Genomic DNA, 21,919 nt, shown 5'->3' with positions numbered 1-21,919 from the left:
CCGAAACCCTTACAGGGCAATATTCACATCCTTACTGTTTACACACCCTATTTCTACATACTCCGGGAGAACTTGACCCAAGAGAAGTACTTGCATTTTTAAAGCATGACATAATGTATTTGACAGCCATACATCCTGCACTCTTCAATCAATAGTTCAGGTTCTTTAAATATGCATCACCAACTAAAAGCAATCCATAAGCAGACAGATCCAAATGCACCTAAAGAGTCACAAATATGATTTAGCAAGAACTCACACTCTTACAATATTAAGGCCTTATTGCAGCACTGAAATCTTTGGTATAGTGCACAACTGAGTACAGCAGGAGTCTCAGCAATAGTCTCAAGCTTATTTATGATCATTCTTAATCTTGTTTTCCCTTCCACAGACAGCAGATTCAAGTGAATCCTGAGAGGCTTTCACTTTGAGGCCTCATTCTCACAAAATTCATATTGTGTTTACAGCTTTGAAAACAGTTTTCCCTGTGAAATGGAACTGTGGCATGTACATTTCAAAGACTGCAGTCCATGTATTTTGTGGCACCTACTCTAAAAGAAAGCAGATACTTCCAGTAACTTGGAGCCCATTTAACTCAGCATACAATCTCTGTGCTTACTCAGTGTTGGTTAGAATAGGTCACTGGGTGCTGACCTACTAAATTACAGCTTTTCAGAGCCATGAAGTGACCTTGAACAGCAGTAAATAGGGTATTTTTCCTCCTTTAAGGAAGCTATGAAGGCTTATCAGAAGGCATAGAAATCCTATGCCAGTCACTGGCTTCATTTAGCTTCATTAGATACCAAGAGAATGTCATGAGCAAGACTTAAGCAGAAGCATATTTACAACTCAAAGTTATAACCATTAACAAACAGGTAGATTTGATATTCACAACTGTGTAGAATTGTGTTCTGCTACATCTCTTTTGGAGCATGTTGCTGATTCTCTAAACCTCTGAACGTCTCTTCTGATTAAACAAGAAGAAATTAAGGCGTAATCTGAGAGCAGTGGTTTACATTTTTCTCCTGTGGAAGTGACAATCCATCTTAACACAGCTAAGAGAATGGAGTACATGAAGTGAAGTTCTGAGCAAACATAGCAAGAGATGGGATTTCAAGCACTGCATTACACTTGGTACCATCGTTAAAAGTACCACTAACAGATGTGAAACTCACTTCAACATACATTCTCATTTGATTACAGTTTGAGATGGCTTGCAGCATCATATTGATGAGGGCTTTATCTGAACTGTCAAACAGACCTGGGCAGATCTCGGTCATTTCAAGATATTAAAGTTTGAGCTCTTCATCCTCAAGACAAAACATTCAGCTGCTCTTCATTTAACACTAGCCTTTCTTTCTACTAATGTTTTCTGAATGGGCAATGAAAAGTAATCCCACTACCTATTCTGCTCTGCTCAGAGCTGATGTTAATGTTCAATTGATCCATATTGTACTAATTAAGTATTTTTAGTGAGGTTTCATGCTACAGAACAATTTTAATCATGGAATCCATAAGTGATGAGCTATTTAACTTGAAGAGGTAAAAGGTAGTGAGCTGAGACTGCTGTCTAGTCTCAAGCACATAAACATTTGTCACATTACGGCCTTTAAAAGCTGCAGTTCCACCATCTTCCAGTGCAAAGCCCCCCCAGCCTGCACTGGGTAGTGAGGCACTCCACAGCTGGAAGGCTTCACAGCTGGTTTATTGCAGCCACTAAAACATGTAGTTCTACAAGAATATTCTATATACTGTCTAAATAGCTGCTGTCCAGATTGGGAAAGCTCACCAGAAGTGAGATCTAGCCTCTGAATCCTTAAAATATATGTGCTTCTTGCAGAGAGATGTTTTTGTAGCTACCACATTGCCAGAACACATTTGTCTCCTTTCAGCAATTCTAACAGTGGACCATTACTTGCTTTGTTTTCATGACAGTAACACAAAGTGTAGGCAAGCTTACCAGTATACCATACTGGAAAAGAGACTAAGAAACTAAGCTGCTGAATGGAGGGGCCAACTGATGCTTCATTCTTCAGCTCCACTATCATGAAACATACAGAGAAAGAAATGTGTGATCTGAGGCTATGACAAGAGTGTTTTGCTAAAGCTCATGAAAGGTTATGTTACCTACTGTAAACTTCAAACTGCTCTGCCACATTTGTTTATATCAGTTTACTGTCACATCTACTCTTAAGCTCAAGATGTCACATAAACCACCTGTGACACAGGACACCCAAATGGGGTCTTCCACACAAAAGCATCTCATGTAAAGGGATTCTTTGGTTGCAAAGATGTATGAAGAAATCCATAGATGTCATTTCTGACTATCAAGAGTAATGCTGTAAACTGTCACCCTTATTTTCCTATATTTTGTAAAAACCTCACCTGAAGATCACAAGCATCCAAAGCTATCTCCTTCCTTCAGGAAAGGAAATACTTTGTATACTCTGAGGAAATAGAGAGAATGAAATCCATCATAAAACAGTGACTCTGTAGTAAACAGGGAAATTGATAAAAACTGCTGCTCAGGAAACCAACCATGTAATCAGTTGTCTGTATTTCCTTCTAAACAAGAGTTCTTTCCAGTCAGTTTCTGTATTTGACTTCAGTATTAAGACCACCTAACTGCAACGTTGCACCTCTGAAATCAAGAGGAAAAACTAAGCCAGCATATCCAGAGTTTGGTACATGGCTGCTTTAATTTCAACTTACTCTATGGCTGGGCTGTCTTGGCAGGACTCATATCTTTCCGCAGATCATTTCAGGACAGTTAGTACCCTCTTCATGCTTGTAACCTAATATAAAGTCTCATCTGTCAGCTATTATAAGCTAGATATTGTAACAGAATAGTATTAGTCTCATCAGTACACCCCACCGTACACACTCAGACCAAGACTTAGTTTAATAAGTCATCGCCTAAACAGTTTTGAAGTAGAAAACTGCGCTGTGCCAGCTCTAACATTCACAAGTTTCCTCCCACCACTCAGATCAGAAGCTCTTCTCACCAGTCTTTCCCCCATGCTAGTTATCATCAGTGACCTGAAACCTCAACTTGGTTTTCAAATTCAGCAAGCCAAAAAAAGAGCCCAAGCCATACTCCAGAGCAGTGTTTGCCCCTCTCCAGTTCAGAAACACTGCATAAGCAGTGACTGCTGTAGGCTCCAAAGTTCAGTGAATGACAGCATAAAGGGACACTTACCTCTACTTCCACAGACTGCATTGCTAAATCACATGGTGGTTTTAATGCTTTCGGTCTTGTTGCATACCAGTAGGTTGTGAGAGCTGCAAAAGCACCAAAACCCATCAACGTGTTGGTTGGAAGGGTGCGCACATACTGCCTGACATCCCCAAGTTCTGGCATCCGTAGATGTCTGAACAACTCATGTGCTTGCATTGTAGTTTAGTGCAGTTGTCCCAGAGCTGGAATCTGTTGACAGGAAAAGAATTAGACAGATTTGAAATTCTGCTTCAATGCAGCATTGTTATGGGAGAGCAATGTATGCTTTGTCCTACCAGCTTCTCACTATCAAAACGACTTTATCTGCCACTAAGCAAGCAATATCTTTAGATTCCTGTAATGCAATTACGTAAATAAGCAATTACTAGTTCATACTCTGGAAAAACAGGTGTGGCTGACAGGAAGAAATTTCTCCAGGGTTTTGATATCACTTAAGACGCTGCATTTTAACAAAACAGGATTGTATGCTTTGTTTTTTGTCTGAAGGATAGTATTGCAGAAGTGCTAGACCTTTACTGGCAGAACAGCTACAGCACAAGGCTGTTTAAAGAGTCAGTGTCACATGGGACTCGGGGGAGAGAGGGCAGGGCTACGTTGGCTTACTTTCCGGCACTAACCCAACAGAGAGCAACCTAATCCCGCAGGAGCATAGGAGTTTTCACCTCCTGTTCCCTGCTCTCCCCTCAGCCGTGCACAGAGAGCTCTGCAGAGCCTTGCAGGAAGGCTCTCCCTGCAGCCCACCGTGCTAGCTGCCTTCCCATTTCTCCCGGCGTCACACCAACAATTCGTCTTCGGACACGAGGCAGAACAAAGCAGCATCTGTGGGGCCGCAGCAAGCCGCGGTATAAACAAGCACAGGAAGCACGTTTTACCCGTCACGTCCATGCAGAGAGCTGAGGAAAGGCGACTCCTCGCCCCTGCCTCCCCGCGAGCTGACGCGGGTGTTCCACAGCAAGAAGCGGCCGCAGAAAAAAGCCTCGCGGGCAGCTCAGCTGGTGCCCTCCTCCCCTGCCAAGGTCCCCGGGGACGTTTGTCACATGCCAGAGCCAGGGGCTCCTGCCCACTGGGTTAGAGGTGACAGCAGCAGGCCCGCAGCGCTGAAGGACGGCTGCTGCCTCCTGCCACCCAGGGACGTGGCCAGAGCCTCATCTTCCTGCCTTCAGCCCCACGGCGTGCTCCTTCGGGTCCCTGCAGCTCAGCCACTGGCAAGAGACAACACAGCAAGAGACCTAGGGAGTGTCAGATGTGTTTGGATGGCTAGGACGTGCTGTGGAGCAATACACTACTGCACGGCGGTGGTATATGAGACGCTGAAATCCAAGCGGCCAGAATTAGAGGTGCATTCATTTCTGAAACCAAGCATACCAGGCTAACATCTCACTTCTACAGGGAAAAAATCTCAAGTTTACAGTCCGCTGCTGAAATCTTTGTTGCTGCCATCGGTTATTCAGCTAGACAGGGGAGTGAGTCGGCTAGTCCATAAGGAGACTAACCAGTATTTGAGAAGGATTTGCTAGAGACAGCAAGAACACCTTACGATGGTTCAAAGGGCCCACCGTTTCACAACGCTGCACAGCGCGGCTGAGGCTGGACGGGGCCTCTGGGATCACCGAGTCCACCCCCTGCTCCAGCAGGGTCCCCTAGAGCACGTCAGCAGGAGGACAGTCTGAAATAAGGTCACGGACAGGGGTGCCAGGTCCATCTCTGGACAGGTCCCAGCCCCACCAAGCCCAGGGGCACTGCCTTTCCCTGTATTTGTGTCTCCAGGTAGCTGACTGCATGGCCTAGGGCCACTACGGAAGCGCTTTTTGGTTATTCGCACTGCAACACGCAGCAGACTGCACCACAAATCTGTGGCACCTCAAGCTGTAGTACTGAAAGGTAGAGAAGAACTGAGTGTATCAAGAAGTCTCTTCATCTTTTCTTAGCATAAAAAATTACTGACTCAATTAGGATCACTATGGCATCACTTTTTATACATAAACTACTTTTCTGCGTTGCAGGCATGAAAAACTGATGTTTTAACTTTCCATAGATGAACACTAAGAACAAACCAATTCCAACAAGAAAGGCTTGGCTTACAAATCAGTTTTAGATATCCTCTTAGACACCATGCTATTAGATTAGCAAAAGGGGAGGTAAAGTATATGTAAGGGAGAGAGCAAGCTGAGCTCTTTCTTCCTCAAGCCTCACAATAAGCAGCTCTGACTTAAATACTTGCTTCCCTCTCTGTGTTAGTCAGGATATATCCTGCTCACATACTGTATAATTCAGGAATGCAGGGTAATTAGAGAATTATTCTTTCAGAGGGCTGGTGTGCTATTACAGCTGACAAGAACTGCAGTAAACACCTTCATTTAGTTCACATAGAAGTCCTATTGTAGTCAAGAAGCTGGGATGATTTAGGACAAGGTAAAGAAAAATGAGTATTGCCACTCTTTGTTTCTTTGACCAGTTGTTTGTAGAGAAATTTATAACAAAACATTCTTGAATTTCAGTTACATAACTGAAACCACTGCTTATGCTTGTGTTGAGGGAGGCTGGTTTATTACACCTCCTGCCTCATCAGCACAGAGAGACAAGATCAGGACAAAGTTCTCCGCAGAATGAAGCAATTCCTAGCTTTAACACTATCAGCTGGGTCGTACCAACTCTTTCTGCAGTTAAGATGAAGTCAGATGCAACAAGAACTCACATTCATGAACATATAGGAATGTGCCCCCCAAAAAAAGATGAGGTTTCAACACCCTTCTTCAATCCATCCCAGTAATTACTTGGCTTATGCTCCAACCATATCAGGCATCCAAGGTCTTCCCCGTGATTAAGGAGAACAGTTTGAAGTCCACAAAGGTCTTTTTAATGCAACTAGACCTGGCCTTCAGTCCTTTTCCTTGAGTAAGGGCCCAGCTAAGCCTACTTACTCAAGACAAGCAAGACAGCCTAGCAAGGCTCCACACACTCCACTCATCTCTGTTACTTCCACCCCCCAGCACCAACTTACCCTTCAAATTGTGGAGCTCACCCACACCTGGGCACTCCATAGCCGCTACCTATGGACCTCCCCATCTAAGCTTCACTGAAGTTTGGCCCCCACCTTTCACCTCAGCCACCAGAAGAGTGATCAGTACGCTATTAACTCCAACTGCAGTCAGCATGAGCCACCTGCTTGGAGAAAAGCACTTTGAACTACTTGGTGGTAGGACACTCAACACGGAGGCAGTTGTGCAAGGCCAACAAGATTCAACGAGACCAGTGGTTGTAGCTCCATGTTCTTTTCCAAAAACTTGGGTATTGAAGTCACTTCTTACCCAGATAGGGTCTGGGCTGCAGGCAGTGGACTGTGGAACGAGGTCCTACCATGAGGTGGTACGTGGTGACTGACTGCAGGCCATGGCTGGCGACTCCAAGAGGCAGGTCCCAGGTGAGAAGCACCAGTCCTTGACACTCAGCTTGCTGCTTGGGGCACAAGGGACAGCGCCTGAGCAGGTCAAAACCCACTTTCCTCAAAGCAACCAATAGACCTCGGCTGGTTTGGTTTTAGTTAAGCTAAACCAGGCAGATACAGGAAAGGGGTTCTAGTAGCAGGGCAGAAGAACGATGCCAAAGGTAATTAATTACCTGTGCTCTGCAGAAACAGCAGTTTCCAACCCCAGCCCCTGAACGCATCCCTCTACACTCATCGCATCAGTTCAGAGGTCTGCACAGCTCAGACAAAGCCAGCTCTCTGCGTGCACACACCCCCCCCGCAGCACCCAGGGCTCATTCCTCACAGCAGAGCCAGTATCTCGAGGCAGCGGCCCAAGTTGGCAGCACTCGGCCGTTCTTTGCTGCTCCTACTCCGGGCGCACAATGGGCTATTTACAGAGGGCAGCAGCCTGCCCATTGTCCGGCCGTGGCCAGACGTGGTCCGAGAGCGACGGAAGAGAACGGGAGAGCAGCCGTCAGCTCCTTCACTGCAGGGAAAACAGCCCCAGGAGCCAACAGCCTCTTTCCCCTGCCCTAACACTGAGGGCAGCAGGATGCTGGTGAGAAAGGCCAGCTCCCCACACGGCCTAGGAGCAGCCACCCTATTTCTGTGCTCCTACAGAAAGGAGGGCAGCTTCTCCTGCAGTTCCTCTCGCTGTGAGCTGTGTGGCCCCAGGATGTTTTCACTGGGGAAGGCTGGAAGAGGTTACCAGCCACCCACCTACCTTTGGGTTCGCCTGAGCTGTTGAGCAATTTGTTTGTTTTTTTTTTTTCTTACTGCTACAGGTTACACCCCCCAGCTCCCAGTGTCTCCCTAATGCCCAAGCCTTTCTCCACTCCTCCTTTAAAGAGGAGCCAAGTGCGGAATCACATCCTAGCTTTAATGCAGAGTACAAGAGGGTGCAACTAACAGCTTTGGCTACTGACAAAAGAAATCCTTGCCTGAATAGATACCTAATCCTAATCTCATGGTGCAATTTACAATCAGCTTAAGTTTCAACCAGCCCAATCCTTCCCAGATGCACATTCCTGCAAGCCTCTGCTGGCTGGGGACTCAGCTGGTGGGTGGTGCACGCACACTGGAGAGGTGGTCTAGCACAGCCAGCCTTCCTGGGTTAGTTCTGATGCCAGTTCCCAGCTAGATGAGCAGATAGCCACTAGCTCCCAGAAGGAAACAAGACAGCACAGCTGCCCCTCGGTTCCTCCAGCTGCAGTTACACCTCAGGCACGTAACCCCAGACACCACATCTAAAACCTCCCAGGACTCTCTGCCCCCTGCCCTGCAGCCAAGGCAGTAACTTGACTGAGGTCCTGCAGCCACCCGTGTCAGAGCCAGCCGTACCCAGCAGGGAAACCACAAGCACCCTGAAGACACGGAGGAGCAGAGGTCATTAAAACCTGAAGGAGATTTCTCAGATTAAGCCTCCTTTGACAGAAAGGCTGCAGCAGGATGTGTTGCACGGTGCTCAGCATGGCACATATAACATGCGAGTGGCCAGAAGGGGCTCTCCCAAACAAACCCAATACTGTTGAAATGTAGCAGGGTCCCATCAGCTGCTCCAGCCTCCTCCTCCATCCCCCTTTCTCCAATTAAAAGGAACCTAAGTATCTTACCTTACCCAGAACCCCCCACCCAGGTTTCAGAGCTAGAAACCCTGCTTCTGAAGCAGTTAGCTGCCAAATTCGCTTTCCTGCAACAGTGATGAAGAAAGAATCCAAAGGCTCTTAATGAGGAACCCATCCCACAGGGACCTACTTGTCCATATTCACCCCCCAACAATTTGAGCCTCCCAGCTGCCTGCAGCCCCCCAGCCTGGCTCCGAGCAAGCACAGGGCACCGTGCAGTGGTTTGGGTTGCCTCTGAGGGCTGTGTCCCTTCATTTAGGGACAGACAGATGGCTGGAGGGAAGCAGCCTGCCAGCTCGATTCAGCCCTACCAGGCAGGACACGGTGACTCAATGAGCTGCAGCAGTGAAGGCTTGTTGCAACCTTGGAGCACTGCATCTGACAGGGATGTGTCAAGGCCCCGTCCCGCACTGACAGGCAAAGTCACAGCCCTGTCCTCAGACACTTGGCCGCGACCCTCCTACAACAGATGGAACAACACCTGGATTCCTGCCTCTTGACGAGGCCCAGCAAGTAATCTGAGCGCGCACCAGCGAGGTCACTGGGGTTCACTGCAGTTCAGACGCCAAGTGGATTCCTGTCATGTGGCTCGATCGATGTCTTTCGTGCAGCCTGCACCCTTCAGCAGCGCTTGGTAACACCACCACGCTGAAGAAATCAGTACCTCCCACTAACGCCTGAGACCATGACCAACTGAAGTGCTCCCATTGATCGGCACCTACACACACACAGCAGCCACTGAAAGTCTCACCAGTCTCTCCTCTTCAAGGAGGAACAAAAATGCTCAAACACCTATTTTGAAGCCTAAGTTGCTTTCCCCTTTAGAACTGCATCCCTACAACTCTGTCCAGCACTGTGACACTCCCCTGTTGATTTATCTCAGCCCAAACACAGCACAGATGACAGTCACCCCACAGAGGGGACTGCCCTGAGCTGGCGGCTTCCTGGTGGCACTAACAGCTTGAGTAGCTCGTGCCAACTTATTCGTGCTGCTTTTTCCAGGAAAGCCCTGCGTGTACCTCAAGTTAACATATGCCTCAAGTACTCACCTGAGACCACGCAACAATGAGTTTCTTACTCATGCTTTGCTCACCTGACAGCCACAGCAAAGGGTAACCTGGGTCAGGCATACTTCAGCCATGCTGTATCAGTGATGTTTACATTCAGAGGAAAGCTTAAAAGCGTGTAACCCACAGCACTGAGGCCAGGCAGATCAGTGAGTACTTCCTAGGAGCAACTGGTTCACCAGAGTGCTCTCCCAACACTAGCACCACAGGAAAGCTATGACAAACCAAGCAGCTCCCCTTGGCACCTGGTATTAGGCTGCCCCTTTATCTCCTCCAAAGGGACCTTTCTTCTCCAGGAAGCTCACCCCTCCTCACTGGCCTATTAATGCAGCCCAACTGCAGAGAGCAAGTTGTCAAAAACACAGCACATGCAGCATCAGGCTAAAAAAGCTTAGTTCTTTAAGAACTGCAATTCATATAAAGCCAGAAGTCCTTTTCTGGAAACAGCTTGCTGCCACAGGACATCATGCATTTCTGCTATAAGCCTTAAATAAAGAAGTCCAGCAATAAGAGAAAGCTTTTTTCCCCTGTTCTCTATCAAACCATAGAAGCTGTTTTCAGTCAATGTTGGACAAACTACCAGTACTAAGGTTCAATCCTTAACCAAAATAAGTGTTTCACTACTGTATTTTGCCCTCTGTAGAGGACTAACTCCAAAGACAGAAGGAGAGCAGAAGCCTGTGTGTTACCAGGAGTCAGGCAGGACCTGCAGAAGAGCGAGCCCCCCACCTGCAGGCAGGGTTCAGGCTGCTGCCTGCAAAGGTCAGTACTGTTCAGCAGCCCTTCCCTCAGCCACACAGCTCAGTGAACTCCCACACAAAGTCCTGTACCTACAGACAAGCCATCTCCCCTCCTACTTGTGAGTATTTGAGGAGTTACCACTGGTTATATTTTAACAAAGTATTTTGTGTATTTTCCACTTGCAGTTTAGCCCAGCACAGAAGCAGAATGAGGCAGCCAATCTTCACGTCACACTACCAGAAGCCTGATTTACCAAGCAATGTACTCCCTTGGGCCAGAACCTCTCCCTCTGCTGCACATTTGAGAGGTCTGGTGCCATTAGCCTTTGAGTCTACCCATTCCAGTCATATGCATTATCATGACTTGTACAAAATAAATAGAAAGACCAAAACAAACAACACCACTATTGTATTCTATTGCTCACACAAGCTAAAATGTCTTCTTGTAGAGGAAATAGAAAGAGTTTACGCCTCCCCACTGGAGATTAACACACTTGGGTCTGAAAAGGGTATGATCTACCTCCTCCAAAAATCCAATGCAGCATTAATTTGCAGTGGAGCGATCAGGTAGGAGAGTCAGTTACAGAGGCTTTACTCAAAGAAACAGGAGAGTTACTTACCCAGATAACTATTTTGAAGAGTTTTCTTTCCTTCCATGTGAATTGCTGGTTTTATTTTTCCACTGATACAGATACCAACCTTGTACTTGCCCTTGACGCGAAAGGCTACTCAGGGGCAGGCTTCTCAAGAACTGATGACCTACTTCCAACCTCAAGCTGGGAGATTTGTGGTTGTAAAACAGTATCTACCAAATTTAGAAGCAGCCTTTTGATTCAACATAATCACGGCAGCCCCCAGAATAGGCTAAGGCCAGTTGCTCAGGACCTTGAATTGAGTACTACACAGAACAGATACTCGTAACTACAAGCTGTTCATCCAACCCCCTGGTAGTTTCTGTATTCCAGTATAAACACACTTGATATCTTTCCGTTTCAAGGAATCAGCCAACAGCCATACAGCTCCATGAGGAGCTCCGTGTTTCCTTTTTCTACATTAGGTGTTACTGGTGATAGGAGACGAGAAAGGTGTTTTTCCCCTCAGCTCAACACCTTCTCAATCCGAGCAATCTGAGCTGAACCTCTCGATCTGCAAAGCCTCAGCCCCACGCCAGAGCACACTCCCCAGCACAGGGGTGCAGATACAAAAGCTCCCAAGCAGGCTGAGGAGACAGCACTGCTCCCTGCAAGGCGGCATGTCCAAGAAGCCTGCTTACACCTTGCAGAGTGGTTTCACCCAGGCACAAGTGCAGCAGCACGGGGCTCCGGGAGCAGCTGGTGCAGATGTCAGTGCCTCCCGTCACAGGACAGCACCAGCACGTCTCTGCCACCGGCACAACGCAGGCAAGCCTTCAGACGGCTTGCTGTGTCCAGAAGCGTTTCGGTAATACCCCAGACAGCTCACGGGCTTGCCCTTTAGAAATTTAGGAGGCTTCCAGGGTTGCAATTCCTGTTGAACAGGAACAACAAACGCGCGCACCTCGGAACAAAAGCATCGCTGCGCTCGGGCGAACCCCCTGGCTCCGTATCCCCACCTCGCAGGGGGCAGGCGGCCTAAGGGCTGCCAGCCCCTCAGCTTCCATTTTAGGCCGGGTCATCTCACAGCACACTCCAAAAAAAATAAATAGATAAAAATAAAGAGACGCTGCTCCAACAGCACGCCGTATCCCACGGCAGCCCCCTCGGGTCCGGCACCCAGCCCAGCGGGCGGCCAGCGCTGCGCCACGGCTGGCAGGGGGCCGGGCAGCGCTGCCGTGCCCGCCGCAGCCCGGCTGACAGCCGGCCAAGCAGGCCGCCCGCAGCAGGCCCCAGCCCGGCCCTGACAGCCCCCCCGGCCTCCTCCTCGCCCCCGTCCCCCCGGTGGTGATGGTGGCGGATCCCCCCGAGCCCCGCTCACCTCCCGGCGGCGGCACGGCGGAGCAGGGCTGTGCGCGGCTTCCCCCGGCGCCGCCCTATTTAAGCGGAGCACGGCGGGAGCGGCGGGTGCGTGTGGCGAGCCCGCCTCCTCCGCCCTCACCGCCCCCTGCCGCCGCCGCACGGAGGGACAGAGGGCCCGCACCGCCTCCTGCACGGGGCCTGGGGCTGTCCCGGTCCCTCACGGCCGGCCCCGGCCTCTCAGGGACGGCCCCGGCCCCTCAGGGACGGCTCCGACCCCTCACGGCCAGCCCCAGACCCCGCAGGCAGCGGGGACAGGCCGGCAGTCAGTCACCCCGTCCCTCTCTCCCTGTGGGGTTCAGCCCTCTCACTTCATCCCCCTGAATTCAAGGAGCCCCGATGAGCCTCCTCGTCCCTCCTTTGCCTGCTCGCTCGCAGGGTTTGGAGTGCAGGGTGCAGCCCTTTACACCTTACAAAGCCAAGGTGACAGCTTGTGAGGGCAGCTTTTCCTTCCAGCTGTACACAAGCCATCTGCATCCAGTACAAGGATGCTAAAAAGATGCACATTTCATGATGAAAGGGGATACAGAACTCATTGCAACCCCAAGACCCATATGTTACCCACCGCTAAATTCTGCTTGTGAGGGGACTGCAGGTTTGTGGTGTGCTGTGACAAAACAGAGGAACTTGGAGTCATTTCAGCAACCTCTGAAAGTCAAGTTACCTTGCCGTGGCTTGGCTGTGTGCTTCGCTGGCCCATTTCATTTGTAAATCATCAACCCCGATCTCAGAGTCCTGCCATATCGTACACATGGAGTAGTGCTATGGTTTTCAGCCTCCTGTGTTTCACAGGTTGTTTGAGTTACCTTCAGTGTGAGCCAAGACTATACACATTCCAATACATGTATAATATTTTGTAAAATATAGAAGGTACTTCTATTGTACATAAAGACAACCAACCTCTCTTGGTTTCTACTGGAGTATACCAGGTGTAGGACTAAATCTAAATACTGCCCAAGGCCCAGAGCTTGTACTCCCTTCTCATCGCAAAGGAGGAGCACACTTGTGCATGTACTGATAGTCCCCGCTTAACTGTATTCCGGTCGCATTGTGGATGGTCTCACAAATGCAAAACGGATTCCTTTCTCCTGAAAGGAAATGGGGACATGTCCTCCAGGAGTGCATCTAAGTCACTGTAGCTGCTAATAGCCATGGAGTCCACAGCACAACTAAAGCGATCCGAATAAAGCCCCAAGGCACAGAGAGGGCGGACATCAGCTATCTGGAACAGCTGCACTCTGCTCGTTTGTCCCTGTTGCACCACACTTCTTGCTTGTGTAGACAGAGCCAGCCTCTGCCATGTGATTTTTTGCATCATGTCCATAGTTTTGGGTGAAGGCAACAATCAAGTGATGTAGAAATAGACCATCTCAGGCACTGGCGACTTTTTTGCCCCCTGAATGCCTCTATCTGCCAACCAGCAAAACTCAGATTTTAAATACTATGCAAATTAATCCTTTCTATCACATTCTTCTCCATGTCCGGGTCTCAAAAAGACACAAACCACATTTTTAGCCCTCTTAGAGAAACTTAAGTGAGCCTACTTTTGCCTTGTCTCCCACTGAAAAGAGGGTTTCTAGGAGGTGTGTGTCTGTGTGTCTGTCTCTCTATCACTTGCAAGTACCCTTTTGTGATTCCTGTCATCAACATGGAAGTGCAAAACTGCCAGCAATTTGAGTATGTGTCTCAGTAATTTGACACTCACCAGATTATCCATCCAGGGACCCTGTTACTCTCTGAAATTGGCTTTTTCCAAACCTAGTCTTAACCAAATTACTTAGAAAAACATGTAAAGAAATCAGGGAAGCTGTATGTAAATAAAATACATAATAAAATGTTGGGCTATCTTATACAGCAGAGCTCCAAAACTGGCTCCTGTGGATGAGAGTATTCCAGTTTGTGCCCATTGCCTCTTGTTCTTTCACTGAGCACCACTGGGAGGAATCTGCCTCCATCTTCTTGCCATGCCTGCTATAAATATTTATGCACACTGATTTGTCCTCATCCCAAACTTTCCCTTCTTGAGATTAAGCACTTCAATTTGCTCAGCCTCTCCCTGCACAATAAACATCTCTCTTGCACTGGGGAGCCCAGGCTGGACCCAGCACTCCAGCTGTGGCCTCACCAGTACTGATATAATAATATTGATAACAAAGTGCTGCTCTTACATACATCTATTAGCTATCATTGATGAAGTAAATTAAGCGCCTGACTCAAAAATCACTTAGCTGCATTCTTTTCGATTTGATTTACAGGGTATGCACATCACTGTACTGAATCAGCCTCTCCTCTTTGAGAGCCATCCCAAGTGCATCATTTATATACAACATAAACTGTCTAGCCCTCTACTGTACTCTATCTGCATCTGCTTACACTTGTTTGGAATATCAAGAGAAGAAAAAATAAAGTTATGTCTTGTAAATAAGCACTTCAAGATGTCTAGCACATGTATCAGTTAAAAGCCATGAGCTACTGGATCTTCAGAACAGGCATAGCTCCTTACATCTTTTCAGCTCTCTCCATAGTGGGGAATGGAATAATTTTCATTTTGCATTTGTAACTGTTTTATACACTTGGGAAGAGATTATAAATTCTGATGGCAATTGCCAGGGAACAGGAAGGAGGAGTGAGGTCCCTCCATGATAGAAAATGAGTGAGGAGCCAAGGGGAACTCCAGCAGAGGCAATGCCCCCCGTGCAGTCCCTGAGCAGCAGGGCAGGTGGCAATGATCAGTTCTTCCAAGAGCTCTGGGACAAGGATTGGTGGGGCTCTGGGTAAAGGTCTGCGTGGACCCAGCCAAAACTGTGCTTCAGTCCCACTTGCTCCTTAACCTCACATAGGCACTCATCAGCTTAGGAACACGGGTGTAAGGAAGTCATGAATTTAATGAGTTCTGTGAAATACCAGTCTTCTGAACAATTAGATGCCAAACCAGGAAAACAAGGTGTTTCTGAAATCCCCTGTATAAAAGCAGAGAAAAATAACTGCAAAACTTCTATGGTGTACCAGAAAAGAGAATTGATATATATGTGCATGCATGCATACTCAACTATGTGGAGAGAGGATATTTAGGGAAACAAACTAGAAACAAAGCTAGAAAGCCAGCTTAAAATGCAAACACATGTTTTTAAATATGTAATTACTTTGTTGGGTTTCGAGGTTTTTGTGTTTTCCTTTTCAAATACAGAACGGATTTTTCAGCTACTACGCCTTCCACTTTCTGTTACTATCTTTGTTTATCAAATGTTTCTCCTTCTCCTGCCCCTCTTACCCTTATGAATAAAAATATATAGCTTATGAGTTGGGATCTTCTGATGGCCAACTGCTGGCACGAGTTGCCAAAGCTCCCCCTCAGAACACAGGACCTGCTCTTTCCACGGCAGTAGAGTCAGTGGGAATCCCCAAAATAGGAAGGAGACAGCAAGCTCTTGTGGAAATGGCATTCTGTCACGTAAAAAGAAGACGACATGGCCATAACTGATTCAGCTTGCTTATGTCAGGCTACCAAAAATGTTATTTCCTCAAATGACAAGGTGTGATGTAATGGCATAGGACTGGAAAAAATAGCTTAAACAGCAGCAGATTCAACTGTGCCAAAGCCAGTTCATTTGCCACCAGTTCTTCTTCTCTGAGCTTTTGCTCACACGCTGCATTTTCCCCCTCCCTCCTCAAAGCTGTATGTAATCCCAAATTTACTACTTGCCTTATCGGAACTATCAACACAAAGCCTTTCAAATCTGAGTTTTTTACATGAAACCTCAAACATAAGAAAGATGTTCTGCTGCTTGCTTATGGCAGGGTAATACAAACAAGCCAAGTGTGCCTGTTAACTTTTCCTCTTATAAAATTTATTTCCCAATGACTCTTCCTCTGTGTACCTCTTTGAGGGTCGAAGGCACCACACAAAGGAGAAAGAAGTTTGCATTCTTTACTTCTAAAATCTTCTTGAGAACAGAAGTTACAACGTATAAAGGTAAATTACCAAAGCACATAAACTGATAATAATGCAGTCTGCTTAACTGAGTATAAAGTAAAATATTACACAGAGATAAACAGAGCAAGAAAGTGTAGAAGTTAAATATTTATTATGTCTAAACTCCAGCTGAAAAAATGAAGTGTCTGTGTCAAAAAAAAAAAGACCGTCTGAGGAATATATCCTGAACACAATAATTTCTGGCTGACAAAAACAGTGAATTGTTTTATTTGGTACAGTTTACGGATCGCCAGAATATGTTTAGCACAAAAAGGAACAGCAGTGCCCAAAACAGTGCAAGACTACAGCATGCTCAAAGTCCCTCGCCAGAGCTGACCTCGAAGCGCCCAGCGTGCTTTCACATCCGTCCCACACCCGCAGTAACTGTTGCAAGGAGCCCTGGAGCACAAATGCAAGTTCAGCCCCAAAAGCAAGCAAGAAACATCTGCTTGTAAAGAATGTCTGGGGCGAGGTGTGTCCCCATCCCCTAGTCTGCCAGCTCAGTGGTGCACCCCATCAGGGCAAGGGCTCGTTCGGACCCCTTCAACTCCATGCTAGCACCTATGGGGTCCTAAAGGGGAATATACAAAGAATTAATGCCCTTTCTAAAAGCCAAAGAGCTGGTATATACTGATTGTGACATTTAGTTTTTTTAATTAGTGCCTATTATTCAAAAAAAGTCTCAGCAAGCCTGCAGACACCAGTGGGAGACAATGGGAGAGCGGGGCTGATGGATCCCCAGCTGCACAGCTCCAGCAAAGCGAAATAACTCACAGGAGCCACCTGCGTGAGCCACCACCTATAAAAAGGCACTGAAACACCAGTTTCCAAATACATCTTGTGACCCGTGTGGGAAGTAAGCCATGCTGAGCCCCATGGCAGCACACTGCAGAAACTCTGCCTGCCCTATGTGGGTGCCTGGGAGCTGGGGACACAGCTGGAGCAGCTCAGGCTTTATCTCCTTGGCCACAGGGCCGAGGTTGCATACTCCTTCACACTTTGCAAGGTTGTGTTGAGAAAGGGTGATGGCAAGAGCCAACTCACAGGTTAATATCATGGGGAAGAGGAGCCTTGGGAATATTTTTAATAAAAGATGTGGATAAGATCAGCACAGCCAACATACACCCCACTAAAGTATTCCACAACCAGGTGCGTAAGTAAACTACATCTTCAGTTGGGATAAAAGCCAACCCAGGGATTAAAGCAGCATCTTGTCAAGGCTCTTCATCATAAATTACCTGTATTGTCTCTTGCAATGGGTGGAAACAATTCCACCCTCTCTCTGTGATGATGTGAGTCACTGAGTTATGCTGTGCAGTAAAACAAATAGGTCTGGCTTTGGATAACAAACCTTTCTCTCCAAGCTCCCTTTTAAAGGAAATGGACATGGAAAACAGGCTAAATATGCCTCTCCCAGGTAAAACATTATTAATAAGCAGAAAATAAGTGTTGTATCCAATCAGGAAAACATTGTAATCAGATTACACTTTGAGCATATATCCAGTTTTCCACAGAAAAGAGCTACTGGGTATTGGCACAGTTTCCCAGATGGTGAGCACTGGATAGCATGCAGCCTGGCATCATGAATGGACCCAAGCTTTAGAGACAGGACACTGAGTAGCTCTTCAAAATTGTTTCCTTACCCTGTTCCTAAACAGCAAAAGTGGGTCAAACCTTCCCTTCTGACCTGGTGTTTTCCCATCCCATCCTGTCCCATCCCAATGCTGACACCTACAACCCCAGCTACCCACCTCAGAGACCTCACTTTACCATACCCTGATCTTCTGTGGCTCCAACCATGTCCTGTTGTCAGCCTCCCCCTGCATCATTTCATGCAGCATCCCAGAGGGAGCCTTGTTATTGGATTGTTTGAAGCCTTGTTTGAAGTGTTTAATTTTATTTTTTTTTTAAGGTAACATTTGTGGACACCTGCACATTGGTCCTTAAAAAAATGATTTTCCAGAATGTCTGTCTAGAAATATGTACTAGCAACAAACCTTAATAAAGACAAAGAAACAAATTCCTCTGTGTCTAAAATAAGTTATTTCCTTATCTTTTCTGCTACGCAGTGGTGGCAGATCTTATTTCAAGGTTGTTTAACCTCTGTGTGAAGACACAAATTTTGCATGACTGTATCTCTTACATACTTCTGAGGTTTTAATTCAAATAGTCTCCAAAAAAATCACTTGTACAAACAGGTGCTTGAAAGGAGGATAACAGCTACAAAAAAAGAAAAAAAGTAGTGCTTCAGTGGCTGGAGCCAGCTTGGGCCCAGAAGGACTGATGTGGGGCTGAAACAGGTAGGATGGGCTGGAAATGAGCTACCTTTGCACAGGACCACATGGGGTCTTAGTGCTAACTGGCCCAGGAGGACCCATTTCACAGCCCAGAATTTCCCTTCTTTTGGTTCTCTGATAGATGAGGGACAGCAAAAGGCAAAATCTGTTGGTAGTGTGGAACCACCATGCTGCTTGTCTGGGTGGCTTTCCTAAAGCCAAGGCTCCACGTTCTCCCTCAGCATTAAACCTACCTGACCATGTATCTCTTTGTGAGGCTGAATGGCCTTTTCAGCAGGAAAATATGAGTGAATAAGATTTAAAGTTCATCATCCATTTGGATATTTCTTCCACATCCAGTTTCTTTTACTACAGAGTTCAACGCATACTACAAGCCTCAAGAGCCAACTTGTCACATATCTCACCCAGCAGTGTCACCTATCACAGAATATTCAATATTTGTCAATAAATCCTCTTGTCCTCTTCTAACAAAAGGAAAACGGTATGGCTCAGCAACACACACACAAGTTTCCCTTGCAAGGGTCCACGTTTCACCCTGAATGTGCCATCCTGTAGGAGCTAGGTCAGGATCTCTGCACTGTGCTCCCCTGTGCCCCACAGGGTGAAGTCCCGTACTTGCTCCAACCAAGAGTAACATTTCTAATGATTTCAACAGGACTACTTCTGGGGTGCATGACCTATAGCAAGATCCATTATCAGTGAGTCACTAGCAAAACAGGGACAAGCACCCAAGCATGTGCCATAAGAAGTGCTTAATTCTAAGTTGCCACTTCTGTTCCAGGCACAAAGAAAGGTTGATGTGCATTTTTCCATTTTTCCAGCTAGAACAGTTTTTCTAAGAAAAATGTCTATCCTTTTTGGGAATTAGGGGGATATTTAGCCAGATTTTTTTTTTTATTTTTTTTTAAATCAGAAGCAGTTTTGATATAACATGAGTTCACTTGTCTTCCAGCAGTAAGCACTGCAGTGCTCCATATCAATGGCTTATTTTAAACTGTTTGGCTGATCCTTGTTCTTACCCATGCAGTATTCATTCACACCGACATTTCACAGTGCCCATCATGTCTTCCTATTTCCTCTTCTCTCATTCCTAAACTTATTTCCTTGTGTTTCTTGACACACTTAACTCTCTTAGTCACCTGATAATAAGGTGACCTGAAAAGAGGTATCCAGCCTTACTGCATACTTCCTACTGTTTTTGTCCTTTATTTGGCCCGTATTAAACTACAAGAAGAGACATTTACTTGGTTATCTTACTTGTTCCTTTATTCTTCAGCATCCATTTGCTTCATCTCTGCTTCTCTACATTTTCTGTTGAGTGATCTTTTATTCCCCTTCATTAGTTTGCCTAGCAGCACCTCAAAATCCTACCCAGGCTTCCTCGGCATTAGTTTTTCTTCAATGCTTTTATGACATTTGAGTCTTGCTTTTTGTTGTAAGAATTGATAAAGATGATGGTCCATGCCCCTCTTGAGCTTCTAGGTGTCATTTAAGGAAACAGAACCAGAGTAAATTAATATTATAAATATGTTTGAAGAGAAATCATACAACTGATGAATGTTAAAGGGTAATTCAGCCTCTGCTCCCTGCGCTGCCTGCAGTGTCAGCTTGGGGTAAGGGTATTTCGGGATGCAAGTACCTTGGGGTGGCACTTGCAAGGCCAGCAGGCGAGGGCTGGTGGTAGAAATGACAATAGGTGACAAACGGGGTTCTTGTGCCAGTCACAAGCATTTCTTATACTCCAAAACTGCCACCAGGCTCTATTTGCTTCTCCAGGGAGAGGTCAGCACTGGCTCTTGCATGCTGGCACACGCTGCTTTTGTGTAAAAAGGGCAACAGGTGGCAATGCTCGCCCCAAGGTCACAGGGAAATGCGTCTGCTGGTCACGTAGGTGGGCAAACATAAAACCCTGTTCGCATTCTCATCTCACCTGTGTGACAGGCAGCAGGTACTGTGCTAGGTGGAGTTGTGGTTCTCACAATATGAGGATTTGATGACAGAATTTCAAAAAACACACAGTTGGGGAAGATTTTTTTTTAGCTTTTATTCACTCGAAGTGACCATGGAGAATAAGGACCCAGGGACATTAGTGTGCAGTGCTGACAACATTAGGAAAAAAAAAAAAAAAAAAAGCAAGATTAAAATAGACTTGCAGCTGAAATTGCTCGTGGTTGAAACATATGATTTGGCACAAATCGTTGAGGAATGCAGCAGAAAGCAGCTTGGCTTGACTGAGCTGTGATGAACTGAAAATTACCTAATCAGCACAGATAGGGCAGCTTTTGCTCTCTTGTTTTTGTGCTTGTGTTACCAACCGCACACCTACCAGGTTAAATAGGGGTACTGCTCTTTTTACTAAAACCAGTGTGTGTTGGCTAGGTGCCAGCACTCCCTCGAGCTAACCCCCAAACTTCCCAGTTGTTTAGAGCATCACAGCTGTGCTGAAAGGCTCCACATCCTACTGCTTCTCCTTGGGGACCTGACATTAAAATACTGCAAATGTGCTCTTTCACTTTACAGGAGTGCATATGCAAACTTCCCTCTGCCCTCTCTGCATAATGCACCTCAACCGGCATTATCATACGGAGGTAACCTTTAGATAACAGTTTAGAGATTAGCTGATAACAAAACAGATAACAGAAAAAAAAAAAAAAAAAAAAAAAAAAAAAAAACAACCCAAGAGCTAGCAACCTGTCCAGAAAGTGGGATAATATGTCCTTCCTTGTATCAATTGCTTTATTCTCTGTGTGGACACAGCTCCACGCTGCCTTCAGCTGCAGCGCCCACCCTGCACAGCCTCATGCTGTGCACATCCTTCGAATGGGAGTGGAAAGGAGAGCAATGTCACAGTGCCTGCATCCTCTGGCAAGTCCCTCTGACTGAGCACAGGCTGGTCTTGAACTGTCAGTGGGAACTGCTGAAGCCAAAACATAACTATGTTTAATATTTAAAAAATGTGAGTTCATTCATTTTCATTCAGTTTACTCAATATTCTCTTTTTTTCTGTTCAAAGGCTTGGAGAATGCAACTTCCTCTCCATTCTTATCTAAGCACAGAAGAAAATCCTTTCAAGGCCCAGGCTATAAAGCCCAGAGCAGCCCTTCACAAACTCTGCTGAGTTATCAGAGGCCTGGCTCTCATAGGGATGAAAGGACCTTTATCACATTCCCAGAAAGCAGTGTCGGGCATGGTTTTGACCCATGCAGAAAGTTTTTCCTCTCACTCTGATCTCCTAGAGAATGCCACAAAAATCTGCCAGTATCCAGCAGCCTCGTGCAGTCATTTATAACGTGGAGTAAAAACTACAACTTCCTAAACTTCAGGAAATTCTGCCCAGCCAAAGCAAGGCAACAGATGTTTCCTGAAATTTGTCATCACCTACTCTAGCATAGGGTTGCTACCCTGAGGACATTTCTGACGTTAATTTGATGAGAATTGTGAAATGGAAGTAAAATGATGGAATAAAAACACAGAGATCACCTTCAGCCTTTTTCAACAAGACCACACCAGGCCACATACAGCAAT

At 46.5% G+C, this 21,919-nt stretch overlaps 1 protein-coding gene across 3 annotated transcripts in view; it reads right to left on the bottom strand.

Moving 5' to 3' along the window:
- ACSL1 (acyl-CoA synthetase long chain family member 1) overlaps positions 1–12,167 on the bottom strand; it is a 37,964-nt gene extending 25,797 nt beyond the window's left edge. The window contains exons 1-2 of one of the 3 annotated variants that reach the window (XM_032186828.1): positions 12,087–12,167; positions 3,197–3,424 (exon numbers count right to left, since the gene is read on the bottom strand). In XM_032186828.1, coding sequence (XP_032042719.1) covers positions 3,197–3,391 — 195 coding nt within the window. In that variant the 5' untranslated portion in view covers positions 3,392–3,424; positions 12,087–12,167. Of the gene's footprint in view, positions 1–3,196; positions 3,425–3,610; positions 3,630–10,753; positions 10,825–12,086 lie in introns of those variants that run through there. The other 2 variants (XM_032186829.1, XM_032186830.1) reach the window with 2 other exon arrangements.
- Positions 12,168–21,919: the final 9,752 nt, after the last annotated feature.

The sequence above is a fragment of the Aythya fuligula genome, chromosome 4, assembly GCF_009819795.1.
Source record: "Aythya fuligula isolate bAytFul2 chromosome 4, bAytFul2.pri, whole genome shotgun sequence".
Taxonomy (NCBI): Eukaryota; Metazoa; Chordata; class Aves; order Anseriformes; family Anatidae; genus Aythya; species Aythya fuligula.
Note: the sequence above shows the minus strand (reverse complement) of the source record. Positions and strands in the feature narration are given on the sequence as shown.